The sequence below is a fragment of the Narcine bancroftii genome, chromosome 7 (genome assembly GCF_036971445.1).
Source record: "Narcine bancroftii isolate sNarBan1 chromosome 7, sNarBan1.hap1, whole genome shotgun sequence".
In the NCBI taxonomy this organism is placed as follows: Eukaryota; Metazoa; Chordata; class Chondrichthyes; order Torpediniformes; family Narcinidae; genus Narcine; species Narcine bancroftii.
The window spans coordinates 178,835,709-178,860,042 of NC_091475.1; the positions used below are offsets into that span (position 1 = coordinate 178,835,709).

The window sequence follows — 24,334 nt, forward strand, 5'->3', positions numbered from 1 at the left end:
TTCATCTGCTGCTGCAATCCTCATTTTACTTCCAACTTTCTCCAAACTCGAATGCTTCCTTCCTCAGGTCAGTTTAAGTCATTGTCATTCATGAGTGCCCAGTGCACTCTTGCAGCATGAAATGGGAGCAAATCCTTCCAAAGAGGCAAAATATACTTTTTATGCACAATTTATGCATGAAATAACAGAGTGGATCGCCCTTCCAGGTGGTGTCTCTTCGCTCAACACGGCAGAGCAACTTGATCTAAAGAAGGCATGGCATAAATCAAAGCAGCCTGGGTTGTACCCACTCATAGCACGTTGGCTGTAGATAGATGATGATTGCTTACCACTTTACTCCATAGCCTAAAACATAATTTTAGTCAACTCTTGACCCCATTTAGTTCAGGCATTGTTGGAAGAACCAAAAATGGGCTACAAGAAATTTCAAGCATGGAATTAATATTTTAAGACTCATTCAGGATGAAATTACCAGTTGGGTATCAGAAAATTATGAATATAAGCCCTGTCCTGGATGTCACAGCACAAATGATAGTTTGATTACTTTTACATGATAGAGGAATTAGGGGATATGGGGAGAAGGCAGGTAGGTGGAGTTAGGTCATAAATTAGATCAGCCATGATCGCATTGAATGGCGGAGCAGGCTCGATGGGCCATTTTTGGCCTACTCCTGTTCCTATTTCCTATGTTCCTAAATCTGGACTGCCATTTTGGTGCTCTATTGAGGCACGTTGCATTGTTTCAAGTACAATCTTTTACTTGTTTCATTGATGTGAAAAATTCTCAGTCTCTTTTTGAAGCATCCTGATCTCTTAATATATGCAAAGACATTTTTGCATTTATTTGCAAAACCGCAGAGTCTATGTTTAAGGTACTGTGCAACTCCATATCCAGAATGTTTGGGACCAGGCCTATGTCCGATAAACTTTTTTTTTTCGGATAACTGGTCTTTTTTTTTTAAAAACAGCCCAGTAGCAACAGTAAATCACTTGTATCAATGTTTAATAAACAAGGAAAGGCTTTTTAAGCAATAAAATAATTGTTTAATACTCACCAACAAAATGCTGGCCGCAATGCAGCTACCGATCCCCAGCACTGCCGCCGATCCCTGACACGGCCTCGGGGAGGCTTCCCAGGCCGGTGGAACACTCACTGGTGAGTCAGCAGGCCTCCTGTCTCCCCAGTCATCAGAGCTCACGATGGCGAAGCCTGAGTCCCGACTCTGAGTCGGGTGTGCAGTAGCAGGCCAAGAGGAGGGTTTACAGTCAGCGCCGGAAGCTCCGCTGTGCCGAGAAAGGAGGGAGGAAAGGTGGATAGGAGGGAAAGCCACTGAGCCCAAGGACCCAATCTTGCCCGGGAGGCCGCACTCCTTGATGATGCCTGGAGAAAGGATTCTTCTGACCACTTACAGCTGGGAAACACTGGCACACAGTTTGAGAAGGAGAGTTGGAGAGAAAAGTCAATAGGGGAAGGTAAAGAAGAAATGGAAAGAGAGTTACCTGAAACGAGGACAATTGTTCTAATTTCATGTCGTGAATTTTTTTTGAACCTGTAAGGTCAGCTCAGCTCCCAAAAAATTCAGATAAATGAGAATTTCTGATTTGTTTCAGATATACTCATTTATCAGAATTCTTTTTTTAAATTGGATAAGTGAGGATTTCAGAGAATCCAATTTCAGATAGTCAGAGTTGTACTTGTGTATGTTTAAGATACTCATGTACTGCAATGTATTTATGACATCCCAATAAGGTCAAATTTTTAGTCCTTTTTCTGTCTCAAAATGCTAACATTTTGGTTAAGATTCTTGAGATTTCTCTAACTTTGTAATTGTAAACTTTGCCACCTGCTGATCCAATGAAAAAGAATGAAGGAAGGTCAGTAAATGTGCAAAAAATAATTAGACCCCAAGAAAATATATGGTAATACACTACCTCAATGATACTCTTGGCTGAATCAATCTAAAGCCTTGCAAGGGAATGAAGAGGATTTTACCAAAGATAAGTAATTTGGAAATATGATCAAACTTGCTACTCTAGGGTTTTTGAAAACAAAAATGCATTAATGAGAAGAGACATTCAAAGTAGCAAATGCCACTGAAGGTAATGTTATCTTAATATGTTTAGTTATAGGGAAACAAAATGTTTGACATGATGCTTTGATCCTATTTATTATAAATATTTTTTGAAAGACTATTAAATATCATATTTTTCCAACCATACTTTTTAAGTCAGTGCAATACAAAATAAGTGGCAATTTCTGTAGGGAACAATAATGCCCAGGAGCACAAATTCTTTTCCAACTATCCTTTCCATTTGAATGTAAATTTTGAAAAAGTTTAAAAGAATAAATTGAATTATTTTATTTTTCAGTGGTGTTAATGCAAACTAATTTTTAATTGCTATATTTTTAGTTCATTTTTTTAATTGTGATAAGTAGATAGGTAATGTTAAATCCATCTTAACCAATTTATTTTCCCATTTACTTATTTTTATGTAAAACAAATGTTAGTTTCATTGCTTTAAAAGCATTGCAAATCATTTCAATAGATTCTTAATAATCAGTTCTCTAAGCTTGCTCACACCAGAAGAACTGCATATTTTTAATATTTGGTGATGAAGATATTGCAGTATATCAGTATGAGTAAAGTACTATGAGCTTGATGCTTAAAATAACGATTTCTATTTGTTTTTGAATTTCACTTTGAGAAAAGTTTGTACATTCCTGTCAGGATTAAAGGCAAAGTTAATAGGGATAGGGAGCCTTGGTTCTTAAAGGATATTGGCGATCTGGTTAAAACGAATAGCATGTTGTGTCATAGCTTTTGGCAACTAGGAGTAAATGAGATACTTGAGGAGTATTAAAAAACTTAGAAATCAAGATGCCTAAAAGAAGACAAAAGGTTCCTTTGGCAGACAAGATGCGGGAAAATCCTAAGGGCTTTCACATTTATGTTAAGAGCAAAAGGTTAGTAAGGGACAGAATTGGTGCTCTTGGAGATGAGAGTGGTTGGCTATGTATGGAGTCAGAGATATGGTGAAGATCTTGGAGCTTTTTGCATGTTTTCACTCAGGAAACTGACAATGAGTCTATGGAAGTGAGTAAACAAGCAATGAAGTTATGGATTAAAAAGGAGGAGGTGCTTGCTGTCTTAAGCAAACAAGAGTGAATAAATCCCTAGGGCCTACCTCGGACCTTGAGGTAGGCTAGTGTAGAAATTGCAGGGGCCCTGGGAGAAATATTTAACATATGCTTAACCACGTATGTAATGGCAGAGGATTGAAGGTAGCTCATGTTCTATTGTTTAAAAAAATACTCTAAAAATAATTTGGGAAAGAATAGGCATTCTAAAAGATTGGATAGATAGGATCTGATTAGGTATAATTAACATGGCATTGTGAGTGTTGGGTTGCGCTTAATCAATCTTAGTTTTTCCAAGAAGATCACCAGAAAAGTTGATGAAGGAAAGCCCATGGATATTGCCTACATGAGGTCAGTCAGGAAGGTTCAGTCACTTGATCCTTATGATGAGGTAGTAAATTAGATTGGACATTGACTTTTCAAGAGAAGCCAGAGAGTCGTAGTGGACGAGCGTCGTAGTGGACGAGCGTCGTAGTGGACGAGCGTCGTAGTGGACGAGCGTCGTAGTGGACGAGCGTCGTAGTGGACGAGCGTCGTAGTGGACGAGCGTCGTAGTGGACGAGCGTCGTAGTGGACGAGCGTCGTAGTGGACGAGCGTCGTAGTGGACGAGCGTCGTAGTGGACGAGCGTCGTAGTGGACGAGCGTCGTAGTGGATGATCGCCTCTCTGACTGGAGGCCTGTAACCAGTGGTCTGCCTCAAGGATCGGTGTTGTTGTCATCTATATCCATGATCTGGATGATGATGTGGTCAATTGAATCAGCATGTTTGCAGAGGATGCAAAGATTGGAGACGTTGTGAACAGCGAGGAGGGTTTTCAAAGTTTGCGGAGGGATCTGGACCAGCTGGAAAAATAAGCTACAAAATGGCAAATGGAATTTAATATGAGGTGTTAAATTTTGGAAAGACAAGCCAAGGTAGGACATACATGATAAACAGTCTTCTTCTTCTGCTTATCCATCCCATAGGATTACAATGGTTCCTTTCTGTCAGTTTATGGGGTTTGATATGAGGATACCCCACTCCTCAGAAAGAACAGTGTATGTGTAAATGGATTTAGGTGATTAGAGGTTGCACAGGTCCAGACCCACCCTCTCGACATTCCCTCCTGGGTTCAGCGGCATGGTGATGTCAAAGGCGGCTGCGAGAAGTTCTGTTGCAATGAATGGCCAGAACAAGCCTCAACGCAAGGGATGCCCTTTTCATGCTTCACGGCATGTGTTTGCTAGATGGCTGTTGACCCTATGAGGGTTCATCCGCCCTTTGACAGGTCTTGTTTTTCATCCTGCAGGGTGTCTTGCCACTCTCCGCACCAGGCAAGCCTGATGGGGGAGCCGGTTTAGTCGCCGACCACACGACAGGTAGTACTGGGTTACATGGTGCTAATAGCACTCAGACGAATGACCTAACTCCCTGGGGAGTGCAATAGAACAGAAGGATCTGGGAACGTAGATGCATAATTCCTTCAAAGTGCCATCACAGATAGATAGAGTTGTAAAGAGAGCTTTTAGCACATTGGCTTTCATAAATTGAAGTATTCAGTATGTGAGTTCGGATGTTATGGTGAAGTTTTAGAAGACATTGATGAAGCCAAATTTGGAGTTTTATGTGCAATTTTTGTTGCCTGACTACAGAAAGGATATGAATAAGATTGAAAGAGTGCAGAGGAGATTTACAAGGATGTCACATAGATTTGAATAAATGAGTTACAGGGAAATGTTAAACAGGTTAGTACTTTATTGCCTGGGGCATAGAAGAGTAAGAAGAGATTAAATTAAGGTTTAGAAAATTGAGGAGTATAGAAAGAGTAAATTACAAGCAGGCTTTTTTCCACTGAGGTTAGGTGAGATTAAAACTAGAGGACATGGGTTAAGGGTGATTGGGGAAAGTTTAAAGTAAACGTTAGGGGGAACTTCACACACAAAGTAGTGGGAGTGTGGAATGAGCTGCCAGCTGAAGTTGTGAATGCAGGCACAATATTGACATTTAGGAAAAATTTGGACAGCTGCATGGATGAGAAGGGTATGGAGCGAATATGGTCTGCATGCAGGTCAGTAGGACTAGGTGGAACATTAGTTCAACACCAGCTAAAAGAGCGAAAAACCTGTTTCTGTGCTTTGGTGTTTTATGGTTCTAAGGTGAAATGTATCTTTTTTTCATTATACGATTGTAGTTCAGCAAATTATTCAATAATGTGCTGCCTATGTTAAACAAATTGTTAAATTATGTACTATTCTGTTTTTGGAAACATTAGAATAGTTATTAAATAGACTTGGTACTTTGTCATGCATATTGTTTTGCTAGATTCCAAAAAGATCCTACGTGGTCAGAAACAGGTGACCGATATCTGCTAAAACTGTTTAGAGATCATCTTTTCCACCAGTTGACTGAAGCAGGTACTCCATGGATTGATCTCAGTCACATTGTCTCCTGTTTGAACAAGGTAATGGATAACTGTATTTATCATATAGTGGACCCTGCCCTCCTTACTTTGGGAATATCGTTAACACAATCATGTACGATTTGCAGACCGATTATGTGGTGAAACTTAAGCATCAAAGTGCATTAGCACCTTTATAAATTGCACAATTTCATGAATTATTGTGATGAACATTGTAGAATTTGAAAACTGATTAGCATTTGCTGTTTCCTTTTCACTTTGCAGTTGGATGCTGGTGTACCAGAAAAAATAAGTCTTGTTTCTAGAGATGAAAAGAGTGTTCTTGTGGTGACATATGCTGATCTAAAGCGCTGTTTTGAAAGTGCTTTCTCAGAACTCCTAACAGCTTCTAATGGACAGTTGTAGTATTTGCTGTGGTCAGACAAAATATTGCTGAAGAACAATATAAAGAGCTAATTGCACTACAGCTGTACTAATGCCATCTCATTTCACATGTAAATGAGCAGCACTGCTTGCACGTCGGTAAGGTACACTGTTACTTGAAGGAGGAACGTCCACATTACAGGAGTTAGAACTGCCATCTGTGTCTGTCAAGACTGCTTTTAAATTGGGAAACAGCATCAGATGCATGATAATTCCAGTTTTATTTTTTCATGTGTTCATGCACTAATTTTAATTTCAAGACTTTAAGGATTTACCACATGTAATTTTGATAAGGGAAATTTGTTACCTTTAGAATTGCATTCTGGGTAACAGTTTATGCCTCCAAGGAAGATGTTGAAGAGAATTTGCTGCACACAAACCAATGGCTAGGATGAGGTGAATAGGCCATTGGAAATCCGACTTGGTAAACTGCGTTCCAATGGGTTATGTTCCTGGCAAAAGGTGTGCTGGACTTCAGATGGACTGCCATGAAAACCAAACAAGAAACATATTTTTATGGAAATCAGGTGGAATATAACGGACACTATACTTGTAGGAACTAAACAATTCCTATATGTCAGTGTTAATGACATCTCTGAACACCACAGCTACACATCTTTCATAACAAAATTTAAAAGTAGCTCTATCGCTTCATACAGTTACCAGCGCCTTTTTTAAAAATGATTTCAGTGTAAGTAATAAACAGGTAAAATGGCTCTACATTTATGCAAGCTTTTTTTTATAGGAGTCTAATTTTTAAATTGAGTTCAATGCCTGAAATCTCAGGAGTGGATTACATTTTGTTATGTACCATTTAATTTTGTATAAAGTTCTATTATTTGAACAGCAGCTTTATTAGGGTACTTTACACTGGATATAAAAACAAAGAGGAACTTTAAGTACATTAACATAAGCAGCAGTTATTTGACAGTGGTATTCTGTACAATTAAACGACTTCATTTTGGAAGGATTGTGCACTGCTGTGCCTTTACAATACTGTTTGCCCCAAAATATGCTCTGCAATTAGTCATACTCATTACAGATTTTTGGAACTACATGAAGTATGATGTTTCAGGACTGTAATTAGTTTTTCATTTGCAGAATCACTTTCAAAATGTATTGTCATACTGAAATGGGGCAATTTAGGAAAATAGAGGAACATATCAAAACATAACACAGGTATGTTTAAAGAGTCATATATGGCTGCCAAATTTATTGGACAATTTGAAGAAGTGGATATAAAGAAAATAAATTCAGTGAAATGACTGAAGTACATCTTCCAGTATTAAATGTTCTGCAGCACTGGTTGCTTTGTATAATGCAAACAAATCCTAAATCTGAGTATTACAGCAATGCAGCATTTACAATTGAACCTTTTCCATTTAGTCCAATGTTATCAGCTTAAAGTTCTGCAATTATTGGATTTGTTTTAACAGTGACAAAAATATTTATGGTTAAGGTTTGGAACCTATGTTCATTTTTTGACATTAATGAGATTCACTTGATCCCACCATTAAAATTATTGGGGAAGGACTAAATAGATTTATAATTTTGACACATTTGTATGTATCCTTTGCAAATTGGCCTATAAACTAGCATTGAAAAGGTTTCCTTCATTTTAGTTGTAAAGGAATTGAGGACACTTTACTACGTTCTTTCAAATATTACATCCTAAGTAAAGTCAAGTCAATAGCTCATCTGTTTGACAGAAGCAGCTGTTTTTGTATGTTTTGGGGAAAAATGCATTTTTTATATAAAACCATTTAAAAAATGTTAAAAATGGTATTCTGACAATATGAGAAATACTGTATTTATATCATTCTGTGCATTTCAAAAGTTTCTTGTTTCCATATTTGTGAATAATTGCTAAAAGGGAACCATCTCTGACAATTAAGGATGTGCTTGGTCTTTTCACATTCTCAATATGGACCAATATTTAGGGAATGGGCAGAAGTAAGCAGGCTTCAATTTTGATGTATACTCAACCAGCACACTGCCTCTGGATTATCAAAAGCAAAAAAAAAGTCATCTCTGCGTTAGAAAATTCCAGTAGCTATGCTCTTGCTTCTAACAATTTCAGGAGTAGATAAGTGTCCAAACTAGTCATTTAAATAGGCAAAATGGATAATAAATCATTATCCAATCCAAGTTGGCATTTGTATGTCAAGACCAAAGCATTTTTGCTCTATATTGTTATATAGTGCTTATATTTATCATCAACACAAGATTTTTAGGTCCATACCTATAAAATTAATCCACAGATATAGATGTGGAGATTTCCAAATGTTCTAAACTGGTACCAGTTCATGCTGTGATGAATATTTAAAATTGGATTTTGAGGTTAGCATTGATTTCTTAAAATACAAAATCTTGGGCACCTATTAATTAGTGATCAGCTATTTCAAAAAAAGTTTATAGCATTAAAGTACATTATGGATAATGTGCTACCTTTTGTTCATCCAGTGCCAGTCCCTGAAATCACATGGTGACTTAAACTTTTGAAATCATGTATTCTTTGAAAATCTTTTCAATTATAAACAGAGTTTTCAGTTGGCTAATGCTGTTTAAAACAATTCACATATATATTACTATAATTTTTTTATATATTCTATAAGTGATTTTTTTTGTAAAAAAACCTTTTAAAAATACCCTGTGTGTTCCACTTTGGCCTTATTTTGTTTATTTTTGTAAAGAAAAAAGTCCTTAAACCAGCTAGCACAAATTAATCAATTTTGTCTGTTACGCCCCTTCCTCTATGTTAAATGTTTCCACCTGATTTAAACTTTTGTATGTACAGCAGTATTTTAATAAAGAATACCAGAATTCAAGTGTAGCGAAATGTCGTTTGTGATAGTTAGTAACTATTAAACTTTTAAAAATGACATTTTAAACTTGAATATAATTTCATGTATATGAAACTAGTACAGTTTGGGCTAGGGAATATGTCTTCTGCACCTGTGGCAGGTCAAATACTATGCACCCATAGAAGTTAACAAATGGGTTTGAATGCTGAGAGAAGGCCAGCATTTTTAAAACTTTATATACCATTTAAATGTTTTTAATTGTGTGCGCTGTCTTCACATTTTATTTTTTTTTTTAATTAAGCTAGTTTGGATGTTTGTGTACAGCTAAATGCGCCACTAAACAACCAGCAAGTCCAGACACATGACCCTGCTGGATGCTGAATGTCATTTATCAGTGTAGACAGCCACTTGGGTTGGGAGGGGACCTGTGTAGTTCTGAGTTGTGGCCATCAGCTGGGACCCGTCTTCCTAGAGGAGATCCTGTGGATCACAATGGGAGAGGCAGAATAGCAACCCTGGATTTCAGGCTATTGTATGGTCAATGTCAGAGGGTCAATGTCAGAGTCTCAATGTTCATGCTTTGAGCCATTATAGAAGTTAACTATTGATATATGCAACTTTTAAGGCAGCAAGGTGGGGTTAAATTGAGAATTACTTATAATTATGACAGAACATGTCTGTAAAAAAAAAAAATTGCCAAACCAGATGTTAAAGATAATACTTTCAAAGAATATTGACATAATACCAGTCAATTTAGAGGAAGTCCAATGAAATGGATGTATGATTTCTGGCAATTTTGCACCAAGGGTAATAAGATTTTTACACTCTTGGCAGAGGTGAGCAACAGTCTCCTTCCCGTCACAGTTGTCTTGAGGGTATCATTCATCAGCACAGGAAGGATCTGACCAGGATGTATCTATTAGTCCACCACCTACAACATGATCCCACTATGACACATTTTCTCCTCCTCTCTGTCTTCTGTAGGGACTGCTCCCTCCATGTTCCTCCCCACCAATTCCTTCCCCCACCACTGGCACCTTCCCCGTGGTTGCAGGAAGTGCCACACTTGTGCCAACACCTCCCTCACTATTCAGGGCCCCCCAAACAGACCTTGCAAGTGAAGCAACACGGGTGTGATATACTGCATGCAGTGCTCCCTTCGTAGTCTCTACATCATAGAGACTAGGTGCAGACTGGGAGATAACTTCACTGAGTATCTTCACTTGTCCTTTTGGTCCGTGCTTCTCCCCCTACCATTTTGTTTGAGTACCTGTTGACATTTTTCAATACCTTGATGAAGGGCTCAAGTCTGAAACATTGGTTATGTATCTTTATTTCCTCCCCCACCCCCCCCCCCCCTCTTTGTTATAGAATATACATTGTTTGACCTGGTGAATTTTTCCAGCATTGTGTTTTAACATCCTGGTAAATCTCTGCAACCTCTCCATAGCTTCCACATCTTTTCTGTAATGAGGTGACCAGAACTGAACACAATATTCTAAGTGTGGTCTCACCAGAGATTTATAGAGCTGAAACATTACTTCATGACTCCTGAACTCAATCCCCCAATTAATGAAGCCCAGCATACCACAGGCCTTCTTAACTGTTCTACCATCCTGAGTGGCAACTTTAAGATATCTATGGATTTCGACCCCAAGGTCCCACTGTTCTTCCACACTGTTAAGTATCCTACCATTAACCATGTATTCTGGCTTCAAGTTCGACCTTCCAAAATGATTCACCTCACACTTATCCATACTGAACTCCATCTGCCCAACATTGCATCCTGTTTATACTGTATCCTGTTGTAACCTGCAACAGCCTTCTTATCCACAATACCTCCAACATTTATATGATCTGCAAACATACTGACCCCTCAACTCTTTGCCCAGGTAATTTATAAAAATCACAAAAGCAGGGATCCCAGAACAAATCCCTGCAGAACTCCACTAGTCACTGACCTCCAGGCAGAATACCTTCCATCCACTAACTACTATCTGCTTTCTCCAGGCAAACCAAATCTGTATTCACACAACCAAGATTCCATGGATCCCATGCCTCAAGACTTTCTGAATGTTGTCTCCCATGGGGGAACCTTGTCAAATGCCTTACTAAAATCCATATCCATCTACCACTGTTCCTTCATTAATTTTTTCTTGTTACTTCTTCAAAAAACCCAATTTAGGCTTGTGAGGCACAGCTTTCCCTTCACAAAGCCATGCTGATCCCTGAGAAGATTACTTATCTAAATGCATGTAAAATCTATACTCAAGAATCCTCTCCCAATTGTTTACAGGTCACTAACGTAAGATGCACCAGTCTATAATTCCCAGGATTCTCATTACCATTTTTAAACAAGGGAACCACATATGCCACCTCCCTTGTGGCCAAGGAGGACACAAAGATTATCGCCAAAGCCCCAGCAATCTCTTCCTTCCCACAGCAACTCATGCGGGGACATCAATCTTTTGGATCTTTTAAGAAGATCCAGCTCTTCCTCTTTGTTAATCCCAATATGGTCCAACACATAAGCTTGTTCTTATTCTAACCTCACCTTAACTAAGGACCTTTTCTCTGGTGAATACTGAAGCATAGTATTCATTTAGGACCTCCCCAACCTCTTCTACCTCCAAGCACAAGTTGCCTCCTTTATCCTTAAGGGTTCTACCTTTACTCTTGTCATCCTTCTGTTTGTCGTGTAAGCGTAGAATTCCTTAGGGTTTTCCTTAATCCTAATTCCCAAGGCCTTCTCATCCCCACCTTTGAGCTTTCCCAAGTTCCTTCCTGGATCTATTTTCATGATCCTTCCTGGTTCCTATATCTAATGTATGCTTCCTTCTTCCTTTTCACCAGCTGCCTCAATGTTAGTCAACCATGGTTCCCTTTTCCTATAATCTTTTCCCTGTCTCAGTGGGACAAAGCTATCCAGAACCCCATTCAAGTGGTCCCTAAATTTCTTCTGCATTACTTCTGTGCTTTCTCTCATGAACATCTGTTCCCAGTTTACTCTCCCTCGTTCCTGTCTCTACCCATCGTAATTAACCCATCCTCAATTAAACACCTTACCATCCTGTCTGTTTTTATCCTTGTCTGTAGCTCTGCTAAAGCTCAGAGAAGTGTGGTCACTATCACCAAAACGTTCCCCCACTGAGTGATCCGACACCTGATGAGGTTCATGACCCAGTACTAGATCCAATATGGCCTCTCCTCTAGTCGGCTGGTCCACATGCTGTGTCAGGAAACCTTGGACAAGCCTGATAAATTCTGCCCCATCTATCCCTCACAGTGAGGAGGTGCCATTCAATATTTAGGAAGTTGAATTCTCCCAGAACAACCACCGTGTTATTTCTGCTCCATTCCAAAATCTGCCTAATAATCTGTTCCTTTGTGCCCCAAGAGCTATTTGGAGGCCAATAACAACTCGCAATACATGATTGTTTTCTTCCTGTTTCTGACTTCCACCCACCCCGACTCAGTGGACACCCCCTCCAGAGTGTCCTCCCTTTCTGCAGTTGTGATACTATCCCTGACCAGTAACACTGCCCCACCGCACCTATCCTTTTCAAAACATTTAAACCCTGGTACATGCTTCAGCAAATCCTCTCCTTGTGTCAGCCATGTCTACAATGACCACAACTTTGTAATTCCACATACTGATCCATGTTCAAAGTTCATCTCCCTTAGTCCTAATACTCCTTGCATTGAAAGAGACACATTTCAAACCCTTCAACTGTCCTTCCTCACAAACCCACAACATTGCATCATCCTTTCCACCTTTTGCTCTATTCTCTGCCCTCACATTCTTGTTTCCATCCCCCTGCCAAACTATTTTAACTCCACCCCCCCCCCCAAAGAGACAATCAGTGCAGCGCAGAGGAGAGGTGGGGGGGGGGGGGGTGGGGGGGGGGGTGTGGAGGGATGGGTAGGATTCTAGCAAACCTGCCCAACAGGATATTAGTTCCTTTTCATTTCAGGTGCAGCCTGTCCTTATTGTACATGATTAGACCTTCCCCAGAAGAGATCCTAATGATCCACAAATTCAAACCCTTGCCCCCACTCTTCAGCCACATATTCATCTGCCACAACTTCCCATTCTTACCCTTACTGGCAAGTGGCACAGACAGCAATCCAAGATAACCATGCTTAAAGTCCTGCTTCTCAGCTTCCCTCCTAACTCCTTACATTCCCTCTTCAAGACTTCATCCCTACTCCTATGTCATTGGTACCAATGTGTACCACATCTGGCTGCTCTCCCTCGCCCTTGAGAATGTTGTGGACTCAATCAAAGACATCTCTGTCGCTGGCACCTGGAGGCAACAGACCATCAGAGAGTCCCAATCTTGTTCACAGAACTTCCTACCTATTTACTATAGCTCTCCTCTCCTCTTCCTTTCTTAGCCAAAATGCCAGACTTTGTGCGAGAGACCTGTCTACTACAACTTGTCCCTGGTAGATTGTTTCCCACCCTCCCCCCCCACCTAAAAACATTACCCAAAACAGTATATTTATTGTTGAAGGGAAGAGCCACATGGGTGCTTTGCTTTGACAGCCTATTTGGTTAACAGTCACCCAATTATCTGTTTCTTGCCTTTTGGGTGTGACCATCTCCCTGTAGCTTCTGTCCATCACCCTCTCTGCCTCCTGAATGTTGGCACAATATTGGCCAAAATATTAATACTTCCTAGAATTAGAAATTGAAGACTAATGCAAGCTCAATTGCACATGACAAGGTACATGGATTAAAAAGTAATTTGGTGCTATGAAACCATCTTGTGGATGGTGCTGTCACGTCCACTACCTGCAGTATCTACAAGGCCGTGCCCTCTTTATAAATGTACAAGTCCAATTTAATCACTTTAAAGCAATGGTCATTCACATTCTCATCCATGTCTTTGTTACCTTTGAGTGGACCACAAAGAGCTCATCAGGTGAAAAATGTGTAAACACCCCCATCCCCCACTCAAGTAAATTTCAGATCATGTGATGCTTGTTTTTATATATACTATTTTAAAATTTTTAATTAAAATTCCAATTCTAGCAGCAAATCCAGTGTATTTGCATCTATCCTTGACATTAATTGATTCCTTGATCCAGTGTACTGAAATATACTTTTCCTTCAGTCTGCTCCTTCCTCTTCCTGTCAATAGCTGTACACTTCAGCATCTCATCTCAGGTTATGTTACTGCCAGAACCCATCTAGCTTTTTAATTCCCTCTCATCTACACCAACTCTTTAAATAATCTTGTGGTAACCCTGCTAGATGCCCCTTTTGGTGCAGTCTCAGTTTTCCTCTCATTTGTCTTTCCTTTCATAGTGTAGACTATTTCACTGTACTCAAGGTGATTTCTGCAACATGGGCATACTGCTTTGCTGATATCTTCCACCAGATGGTGATAAAGCACCAATCTCCAGCAAATATCAGCTGCTGGTGTAGGACAGGTGCATTTGGAGCCATTGATTTTAATGTTAGAGAAACTCAGCAGGCCACACATTCCCAATCAGACGCAAAGGCAGCTGACCACCCGAAATCACCTTTCATATGTAGCTCCCCAATTTTTCCTTCATTGACACCACCCACCCCCAACCACAGTCTACTGCCTATCTCTGGTGTTCTCTGCCCCAGAGGATGCTGGAGGCCAGATCATTAGAACAGGTACAGAAGATGAGCATTAATCACATTGAGTGGTTTGATGGTCCTATTACTTTGACTCTTTTAGGGTGTCCATATAAATTTAGTTACTAGCCATTTCACACAGTAAGTGAGTGGTGACCCTACTTTGTCCTGGTGAAATTCCCAGGAATTCAGGACCTCTCTGGCCTTTCACACCAAATTCAGGAATTTACCCTCCGTGGCAATTTAGGGGGGTCCCGCCCCCAACCAATGACACATTACGCAAGTTTAAGTTTACCCACCCCTCCCCCCCGTCCATTGGTCGCTCCCTCCTCCCCAGCTGCCCAACCCAGCACTTTGGCATGTCACCTTGGTGGCAATGTGGGATGAATGGCTGACTTCATTTCCCATAATCCCTCATGCAGCTGGAACCACTCTGGGAAACACAGCTGCGTGAGGGATTATGGTTAACAAGGACGGCCATTCATCCTGCATTGTGCTGCTGTTACAACATGCCGACGCAGCCCGCTGTGGTCAGGTGGTAATTATCTTTTAATTTGAATTGCCTATGTGATACAGCACGCAAACGCTTATGTCACGAGCCCTCCCTGCTTGGCCATTTGGCTCTTCACATTGTAGGGAGAGGATGGTCCAGGAAAATTTCCCGGGCTGCGGCCCTACATACGAGGTAGGGCTGTGGACCCGTTTAAAATTCCTGCACCAATCTTTTCACACCACAGGTTCATGGGAGGGTTCCTGTGAAAATTTCCAGAGAATCTCTATTTTACAATGGAGTGTGAAAAGGCCTACTGTCTTGAATTTCTATATAGAACACATCTGCAAATACAGGGAAAGGTTGTGCAGACTGGGGCTTTTTTCTCTGGAGCGTAGAAGATTGAGAGGGGACTTGATAGAGGTGTTTAAGATTTTAAAAGGGACAGACAGAGTAAATGTGGATAGGCTTTTTCAATTAAGAAAGGGGGAGATTCATACTAGAGGACATGGTTTAAGATTGAAGGGGGGAAATTATAAGGGGAACATGAGGGGAAATTTCTTTACGCAGAGGGTGGTGGGGATGTGGAATGAGCTTCCGGCAGATGTGGTCGAGGCGGGATCATTGGTTACATTTAAGGAAAGACTGGATCGTTACATGGATAGGAGGGGACTAGAGGGGTATGGACTGGGTGCTGGTCAGTGGGACTAGAAGGGTGGGGATTTGCTACGGCATGGACTAGTAGGGCTGAACTGGCCTGTTCTGTGCTGTAAGTGGTTATATGGTTATATGGTTAAATTACAATTACTTTTAACACCATTTTGTTCTATTAGCAATTGATTAAAGTTAAGTTTGTTTAAAAGGGAAATACTTTGCTAATAATATTTCTGAGAATTAGTTCTGAAAATATGACTGACTCCAGCATTTCAAAGAATCCATTTTCTCACATTGTGGGTTCAGTTAGAAACATAGAATATTACAGCACAGAAACAGGCCCTTCTAATCTGTGCCAAATTACTTTTCTGTCTAGTCCCACTGACCTTCACTCAGTTCATAGCCCTCCAAATCTCTCCCATCCATGTATCCATCCAAATTCTTCTAAAATATTAAAATTGAGACCACCAGTTAAACTGGCAGCACATTCCACACCCCCACCACTGTCTGCATGAAGAAGTTCCCCCTAATCTTTTCCCTTTTTACCCTTAACCCAGGTATCTCGCCAACCCTCCATGGAAAAAGCCTCAATATATCACTAATAATCTGAAAATAAGAAAATTATTTTTGATTATTTTTGTGTTTTGATCATAAATCCACTCCAGAATGTTATGCCCAATATCACTTGCTCTAATTTTGCTTGATGCATGGCATCTCACCAAAAGCTTTCTGAAACTTCAAATGCACCTCATCATTAATTTGCCTTCCTATGCTCAAACACTCCAACACTTTGGTCTCTTACAGAAATCCATTTTGACAGCCCAGTTCTACCATTTTCTCAGTGATGAAGTTTCCAAACCTGAAACATTGCACTTCTGTGTTTCCACTGACACCATCTGGCTCATTCAGTTTCTGTTTTAACCTCAGACTTCCAGCATGTGCAGTGTTTGACTTTCAATACATCAACCTTGGGTCAGTGAGTAACACTTCAACCCCTAAATTAGAATGTACTAGTTTCATCTACACTGGGACCTAAACTCAAAAATCTAGTTGAAAATTCAGACAGTGGAGAGTAGTGGTTCTCAACTTTTTTCTTTCCACTTACATACCAATTTAAGTAATCCCTATACCATCAGTGCTCTGTGATTAGCAAGAGATTCCTTAAGGGAAAGTGGGAAGGGAAGGTTGAGAATCATTGCTCTCGACCCAATTGTTACTGAAATATTTTGCTTGAGAAAAATTGTCATTGGTCCATTTCCTTTGGAGTTATGAAACCGTGCACATAACGAGTCAATTAGTAGGATTAAAACAGTGTTTTTCAAATGTAATCACAGAGCACCAATGGCATAAAGAACACTTAAAGTGGTATATGAGTGGAAAGAAAAGGTCGAGAACCACTGGTGTGGAGGAAATACTAGATTGACCAACTTTCAGGTGGCAATATTGACTGTCTCAAGAGTCTCAAGGGAGCCTGTAGCACAACCCTGAAGGCAGCAAGGGTGCTTGCTGATGTGTCCCATTTATATTTATTCAATATCATCCAAGCAGATTTAAAAAAAATAAAGAATCAGCAATATTTTGCCTGCACCTATAGAGAGGGCAGATTGGATGCTTCAGGTTTGTGTCATCCCAGTGGCAGGTCAGTGTTCCCTCCTTTTGATGTCCTGCTAAGGTGGGGAGAGATGGAGGGACGGAGAAGAAGGGGGAGAGGGAGGGGGTGAGAGAGATAGTGGGAGGAAGGGAAAGGGAGGGAGGGAGAGAGGGAGAGGAAGGGGAATAGGGAGGGAGGGAGAGGGGAGAGAGAGGGAGGGGAGAAGAGAGACAGAGATAGAGAAGGGGAGGAAGAGTGGGAGAAGAGTGAGAAAGATAGAGAAAAGTGGAAAGGGGAGAGAGTGAGGCAGAGAAATGGGGAAGTTTGATATTTGATCAATTTGTCACTTATTTCCATGAATTTACCTAACAGATGTAGCTCCGGGTCGTCGTGAAGGCCACTCCTGATATCCTGGTTAATTTTTCTGCGATTTCTTGACAAAATGACCTCTCTTTCACGCATGACCACTTCATGTAGAAATGTTCCTGTCTCAGTCCCACATCTGAAACACATCTCTGAAATTTCAGCTTTTGATCTGTGTAACTTTTGTGGGGTAAGATATAATTGGTGTAAAAAATTATACTGAACCAATCCATATCTTCCATTTATAATTAATGTCATGCTATCTTACACCAATCTGTGGAATCACCACACCCAAGTCCGACTCCCATCTTTCCCTTGACCTCTGCAACCCTGGTTTTGCATTTTCACTCTGGAGAGTGAAAGTTTATTTTTGTTATAAATTTGGGTGTATTCCCCAACCAGACCATTCAGTTTCAGTGGCCAACCATTTCAATTCTGCACATTACTCCCCCGCTGATGTGCCTGTCCATGGCCTCATATTGTCAAACCAAGACCACCCACAAATGAGAGGACCAACATCCATCTGGGGCATTAACGTCGACTTTTCCGGTTTCTGCCAGCCCACTCCCCATTTTCCCTTCCTTCCCTATCCCCCTATCTCCTTACCTCCAGCTCTCCACCCCCTTCCCTCTCCATTCACAGAGCCATATCCTCTCCCCCTGCTTGCTGGTGTACCCTCCCTCCCTTATCCACCTATTACCTTCTGCCTGTGTGTTTTTGCTCCACCCCCTGCCCTTCCCCATCCCCACCATTTTATTCAGGCGTCCACTTACATTTTGCTCATACTTCCAAGAAGGGCTCAAACCCAAAATGTTGGTTTTGTATCTTTTTAGACAGTTTGACCTGAAGAGTTTCTCCAGCACTGTGTCTTTACTTCACTCACTGTGTCTGCAGACTTGTGTGTTTTATTCCCTCTAACAACCTGCACATTTTTGGAATGTGAGAGGAAACCAGAGCACCTGGGTCAACTCCACATGGTTGCAGGGAGAAGGTTCTGAGGGAATTGGAGACACTTCCCAAGAGGAATGGCATTGGCCACACAGAGCAGGAACCTGCTCTCCACTTTCTGGGTGATAACCCTCAGCATCCAGCGATGAGCACACGGTGAGAAAGTGCAGCCTGACTCATGGCTTCCAAGAGCTTGACCTTCTCAAGAATAACCTTCTACAAGGTCACCTCCTCTCAGTCAGTAACCTAGCATCTGTCACTGGGTGGTCACAATGAAGAGAGTGGGTGAAATAGTGAATATTTTCCATAGAGTTTCACATTCTCTAATTTATAAATTTGGATTTGATATGTCTTTTATTTTTCCTTCATGGTCATAGCAGCAAGGGAGGGAAAGATATGAGACTGTGGGTGAATGGAAAATTGGACCTTTAGTGACTGGAATGGCAGAAGGATGAGTCACTCCCAGAATGCCCACAATACGTGGGCTGTCAGTTCCCTTTTTCACTCCTCTTCCCAGTTATCAATGGCTCATTGTGTAAATGGAACCAAAGACCAATCCCTCATGATATCATGGTGAATAATGCTCCATGAAGAATCTCCCTCTGGCAGTGTGGTTGGTGCTTTAGCTTTCAATTGTCAGTGCCTTGGACAGTGTTGCATTTTCCATTGTATTCAAGTCTGACTCCCATCTTTCCCTTGATCTCTGCAACCCTGGTTTTGCATTTTCACTTTGGAGAGCAAAGTTTATTTTTTTTATAAATTTGTGTGTCTTCCCCAACCAGACCGTTCAGTTTCAGTGGCCAACCATTTCAATTCTGTACATCACTCCTGCGCTGATGTGCCTGTCCATGGCCTCATATTGTCAAACCAAGACCACCCACAAATTAGAGGACCAGCATCTAATTTTCCATCTGGGCCCTCTCTAACTAGATAACATTAACGTCAACTTCTCCGGAATTGCTCATTGAGAATGGACCACATTCACCCCTGGACTCTGAACCTGGGCTGCCCTAATCAGGTGGAAATTGAGAAGTGGAAGAGCAGGAATAGAATCTCCAGCAGTCTATTCCTCATCGAGAGTTGAAATGTGATACCTGTGTGGAGGTGTATGTTTGCTCCACGCAGGTGTAACATTTCAGCTGCTTTGTGGAAACCTCAAAAATTGTCAAAGCTCTAAATAAAGATTGCCGGTTATCTTCTTCTGCAAGTGAGATTGGAAGAGATCAGGACCATTGTGTTCCTGTAGATCAGCGTTTCCCAAACGGGGTTCATCGTAAGAAATGGTAGTAATAACTAAAACTTGTAAAACTTTTTTTATTTAAATTACTTTTTACCTGTGTCCTTAAATCACTGTGTTCAGCAAACAGATACCTTGATGCTAACAAAACAAAACAAAATGGCATCTTAAGGCCTGACATCAGCAGCACCATTTTCAACCAATAAGGCTCAGATTTATTTTGGCGCAAGACTAGCCATATTTTAAAATTTTAAACTGAAAGATATTCTATGTGTGCAGTACTGAATTAAGAACATAGGAGACAGGATAATTCATCTGAAGCAAGTTCTGAGGTGCCACCATTTTTTTCATGAAGATTCTTTCATGATGCCTTTATCTGAAAAATCAAGTGTAAAGAAACAGATGTAGCAGGTCTTCCAGTGCTGCTAGTCTTCGTTAGGGTATGTGTACGAGAAGGATATTGAGGAAGATATGCTTCTTTGTGAGGCCTTGCAAAGACACACAACTGGGGAAATGTTTTAACTGTATCAATAACTACATGAAGAAGAATGCCATTCCATGGATAATGTGTTTGTATATGTGCACAGATGAAACCTGAGTGAAGAATATCCATCCTTGGCCAAATCTTGTGCATTGCCTATTACCATTTTCCATGACTTACATGGGCAAGGATGGATTTTCATATTATGCAGCAACGAAAACAAAATACCAAAATTGACTTGATATCACTCCTGACATAAGGATACCGCTATCTAATATTGTGCCCAACATTAAGAGGATCTATGAGGACAAGAAACAATTCCATCATCCTGTTAAATGTAAATTAGATGCAACAAATGATTTCAACATGGAGAATGGTGAGTTTATTCATTTTCTTACTATGTTTGTGTATATACCAGGTCTTTTAAACTGTAATTGGCGATTGGGGTTCTCATGATTTCCAAGTGCTCCCCAAAAGGTTTTCATGAGCTACAAAGTTTTGGGAAGCCCTGCTGTAGATGCGTGGCAGATTCCATCACAGTGGCCATCCACTTGGCCCTGATCACCAAGGTCACCCTTGCCAGACCATTATTCATCTGCTACAGCGCCACATTCAATACCATAGTCCCTGATGAACTCTCTCCCAAACTTCAAGATATAGGCCTCTGCAATTCAGGATCCTTGACTTCTTCTCTAACCAACCACAATCAGTGAGGATGGGCAGCAGGATCTCCTCCATAATCACCCTCAATGCTGGTGCCCTGCTAGAAGTGTCATCAGCCCTCAACTATATTCCTTGCACACACACCACTGTACAGTCAAATAACCATGCAACCCCATCTTATAGTTCACTGAGCTGTAGGTTGAATATCAAATAAGAAAAAAACGGAATACAGAAAGGAGATTGAGAGTCTACTCAGTAATGCCAAAATAACAACCTCTCTCAACACCAAAGGAGCTGATTGTATACTTCAGGAGAGGGAGTAAAGCCCACACCCCTGTTCACTTTAGTGATGCTGAGGTAGAGACAGTAGATAGCTTCAAGATCCTGGAAGTAAACATTTCCTGGCCACAACCAATCACTTTGACTCAAAGGTAAAGAAACCACACCACCTTTACTTCTCAGAAGACCAAGGGTGTTCGGCATGTCCACAATGTCAGTCTAACAACATGTAACTGTGCGCCATCAGAAACATACCTACTGAATGCATCACAGTGTGGTTTGGGGACAGATCTGCCCAGAATCAGAAGAAGCTATGGAAAATGGTGATGCAGGTCACACAAACTTCCCTCCCCTTCATGGCCATTTCTTGCTGCCTAAGTAAGGCAATCAACATACTGAAGATCCTAGCATACTCCACTCTTCTCCTTCCTCCCATTGGGGAGAAAGTTCAGGAAGGTGAAATGGCTCAACAACAGCATTTTCCCCACTACCAAGAACCTACTGAATGAATCTAAACAGTACTCTCATGCTACCCTTGCTGGGTACCTATTTATCTTTCTCACTGTAACTCCATATTCTACAACTGTGCTTTTGCCCTGCTCATTTGTATGGCTGTATGAATGTTAGAGATGACTTGCTAGACTGTGGAAGAATCCTTCTCAGCTATACCAGCTATAATGTGACAAACCTGAACTTCCTAGAGTGAATGGCAAGGCAGGCAGGATAAATGGACTCTGGTTGACGATAGATAATGAGGCTATGGTCAAATAAAAGAAATGTATATGTCCAGTATTGGCAACTTCGATCAAACAAGACCTTTGGCGAGTACGAGGCATGTTGGAGCATACTTAGAAAAAAATTAGGAAACCTAAAAGAGGACACGAGAGACCCCTGGCAGACAAGGTAAAGGAGAATCCTAGAGGATTCTATGTTAAAGAGGAAAGGGTAAGTAGGCAGAGAGCATCAGAAAGTATCAGTGTGGTCATCTATCTGTGCAACCACAGGAGTTGGGTGAAGTCGTAGATGAATATTTATTGTCTGTCTCTTCTCTTTGGCTTGGCTTCCTGGACGAAGATTTATGGAGGGGGTAAATGTCTATGTCAGCTGCAGGTTCGATTGTGGCTGACAAGTCCGATGCGGGACAGGCAGACACGGTTGCAGCGGTTGCAGGGGAAAATTGGTTGGTTGGGGTTGGGTGTTGGGTTTTTCCTCCTTTGTCTTTTGACGGAGAGGCAGGCTCTGCGGTCTTCTTCGAAGGAGGTTGCTGCCCGCTGAACTGTGAGGCGCCAAGATGCACGGTTTGAGGCAGGCACCAAGAGATTTCTTTAGGCAGTCCTTGTACCTCTTCTTTGGTTCACCTCTGTCATGGTGGCCAGTGGAGAGCTCGCCATATAACAAGATCTTGGGAAGGCGATGGTCCTCCATTCTGGAGATGTGACCTACCCAGCGCAGTTGGATCTTCAGCAGCGTGGATTCGATGCTGTCGGCCTCTGCCATCTCGAGTACTTCGATGTTAGGGATGAAGTCACTCCAATGAATGTTGAGGATGGAGCGGAGACAACGCTGGTGGAAGCGTTCTAGGAGCCGTAGGTGATGCCGGTAGAGGACCCATGATTCGGAGCCGAACAGGAGTGTCATAGAAAAGGGCATGGAAGCTAGAATGGTGATGTCCTGAAGTATAGCAACATTTAATAAAGGTGTCAGCAATCATGAAGTACAAAACGGTGAAGAAATCCTCAGTGTATCATAGGATGTTGTGGGGGACGCAAGAGAGGAAATTACTGGGTTCCTGACAGATATTTTAATATTTGTTAGCCATGGGTAAGATACTGAAAGGCAGGATGGCTAAGGTTGTGCCTTTATTTAAGACGGGCATGCGAGCAGGAAGGTTGATTGAATTGGAAGGCTTGAGTTATAATGAGAGACTGGATAGAGTGGGACTGCTTTCCTTGGAGTGAAGGAAGCAGAGGGATGACCTTGTAAAGGTTTATAACATTTTGAAGGACTTAGATGGGGCAGATAGTTATTGTCATTTTCTCATATTCGGGGAGTCTGAAACTAGAGGGCACAGGTTTAAGGTGAGAGGGGAAAGGTTGAGAAGGCATTAGATATACAAGTCAGGAGGTGGTAGAGGCAAGTACAATTTCAACAATGAAAAGGCATTTGAACAGATTAATGATAGGAAAGGTTTAGAGAGATGTGGGCAAAATGCAGGCATATGGGATCAGTGTAGATGGGCACCTTGGCTGGCATGGATGAAGGTCGAGATGGGAATTGTGGCTAGAGCTCACAGAAGATTGTCACTGAAGGTCTCAGCCCAGTTTTGTGGGGAATCCAATAGCAAACTCAGTACACATCAGGAGGGCCCTGTGTCTATTCAACCCTCACTCTCTCTCCTACCCCCACCCACCACAGAGACTCTCTGCATTCTCCTCTTCAGGTTGTGTTGTACAAATGCACCCTTTGATTGGAGCAGTCCATTTGTTTAGCCCAACACTGCCATGTGAGTTCCTTGAGACTCTGGGTTCACTTGAAAGTTTTTTTTTAAAGTTCAAAGAACAAAATGCTGTTGAATGAGCCACTCAATATCTAAAACAAGTCAGCATAAGGATAAAAAGTTTGGAGGGGTTCCCAAAATGATTTTGTTTCACCCAAGGGATAGCTGGAACTTGCATTATACTTAATTAGTGCAGTGGGCTACACAATAGTCAGTTTCGCGGCACAGAGACAACAACAGAAAACCATTGGGAACCAACCCGTGGGCAAGTGCAGGATCCCATGGGCCAGGGTGGGGAGTGTCTCCCTCCTTCAGTGGAGCAGGGAGTGGCAGCTGCTCCTCCTCAGCCAGTTCTGGACACATCCTGAGGGCAGTGGCTGCAAGGAGCCCACCAAGCCAGGCCCAGCATCCTTCCTCGCTCCCTGCTTCAAATGGCGCCAGCGCTCACATTTAGTGGCCCTTGTGTGTGTGTTTTTTTTGGAGGACGTGTTTTTAGCATCAAAATGTGCCGTTTGTAACTGGCTGTGAGCAATAATCCAGCACCCTGGCAGCTGGATGGGAAACTGAGAGCAGCTTCGGGGGCTTCAGATTCACAGTGTAGCAGTGAGGAAAAGTATCAATTCTTTAAAATCAAGTTAGAATTCCTTCAGGGTTGGCAACTGTCACAAACGTGCTGCATGTTCAATAACAAAAGTCCGATTTTTCCATCAGAACAACAGGGACAGCTGGAAATCCTCGGCCCAATTTCCAA

The 24,334-nt window shown here is 41.5% G+C and overlaps 2 protein-coding genes across 4 annotated transcripts in view; one reads left to right on the plus strand and one right to left on the minus strand.

Annotated features, from left to right (window-relative positions):
- pan3 (poly(A) specific ribonuclease subunit PAN3) overlaps window positions 1-8,790 on the plus strand; it is a 186,892-nt gene extending 178,102 nt beyond the window's left edge. For both annotated transcript variants that reach the window (XM_069891523.1, XM_069891525.1), the window contains exons 17-18: window positions 5,443-5,581; window positions 5,804-8,790. In XM_069891523.1, the coding sequence (XP_069747624.1) occupies window positions 5,443-5,581; window positions 5,804-5,944 (280 nt within the window). In that variant the 3' untranslated portion in view covers window positions 5,945-8,790. The remainder of the gene's footprint in view (window positions 1-5,442; window positions 5,582-5,803) is intronic.
- flt1 (fms related receptor tyrosine kinase 1) overlaps window positions 6,185-24,334 on the minus strand; it is a 274,469-nt gene continuing 256,319 nt past the window's right edge. The window contains exons 31-32 of one of the 2 annotated variants that reach the window (XM_069891516.1): window positions 17,481-17,617; window positions 6,185-6,445 (exon numbers count right to left, since the gene is read on the minus strand). In XM_069891516.1, coding sequence (XP_069747617.1) covers window positions 17,481-17,617 — 137 coding nt within the window. In that variant the 3' untranslated portion in view covers window positions 6,185-6,445. The remainder of the gene's footprint in view (window positions 6,446-17,480; window positions 17,618-24,334) is intronic. The other variant, XM_069891514.1, reaches the window with a different exon arrangement.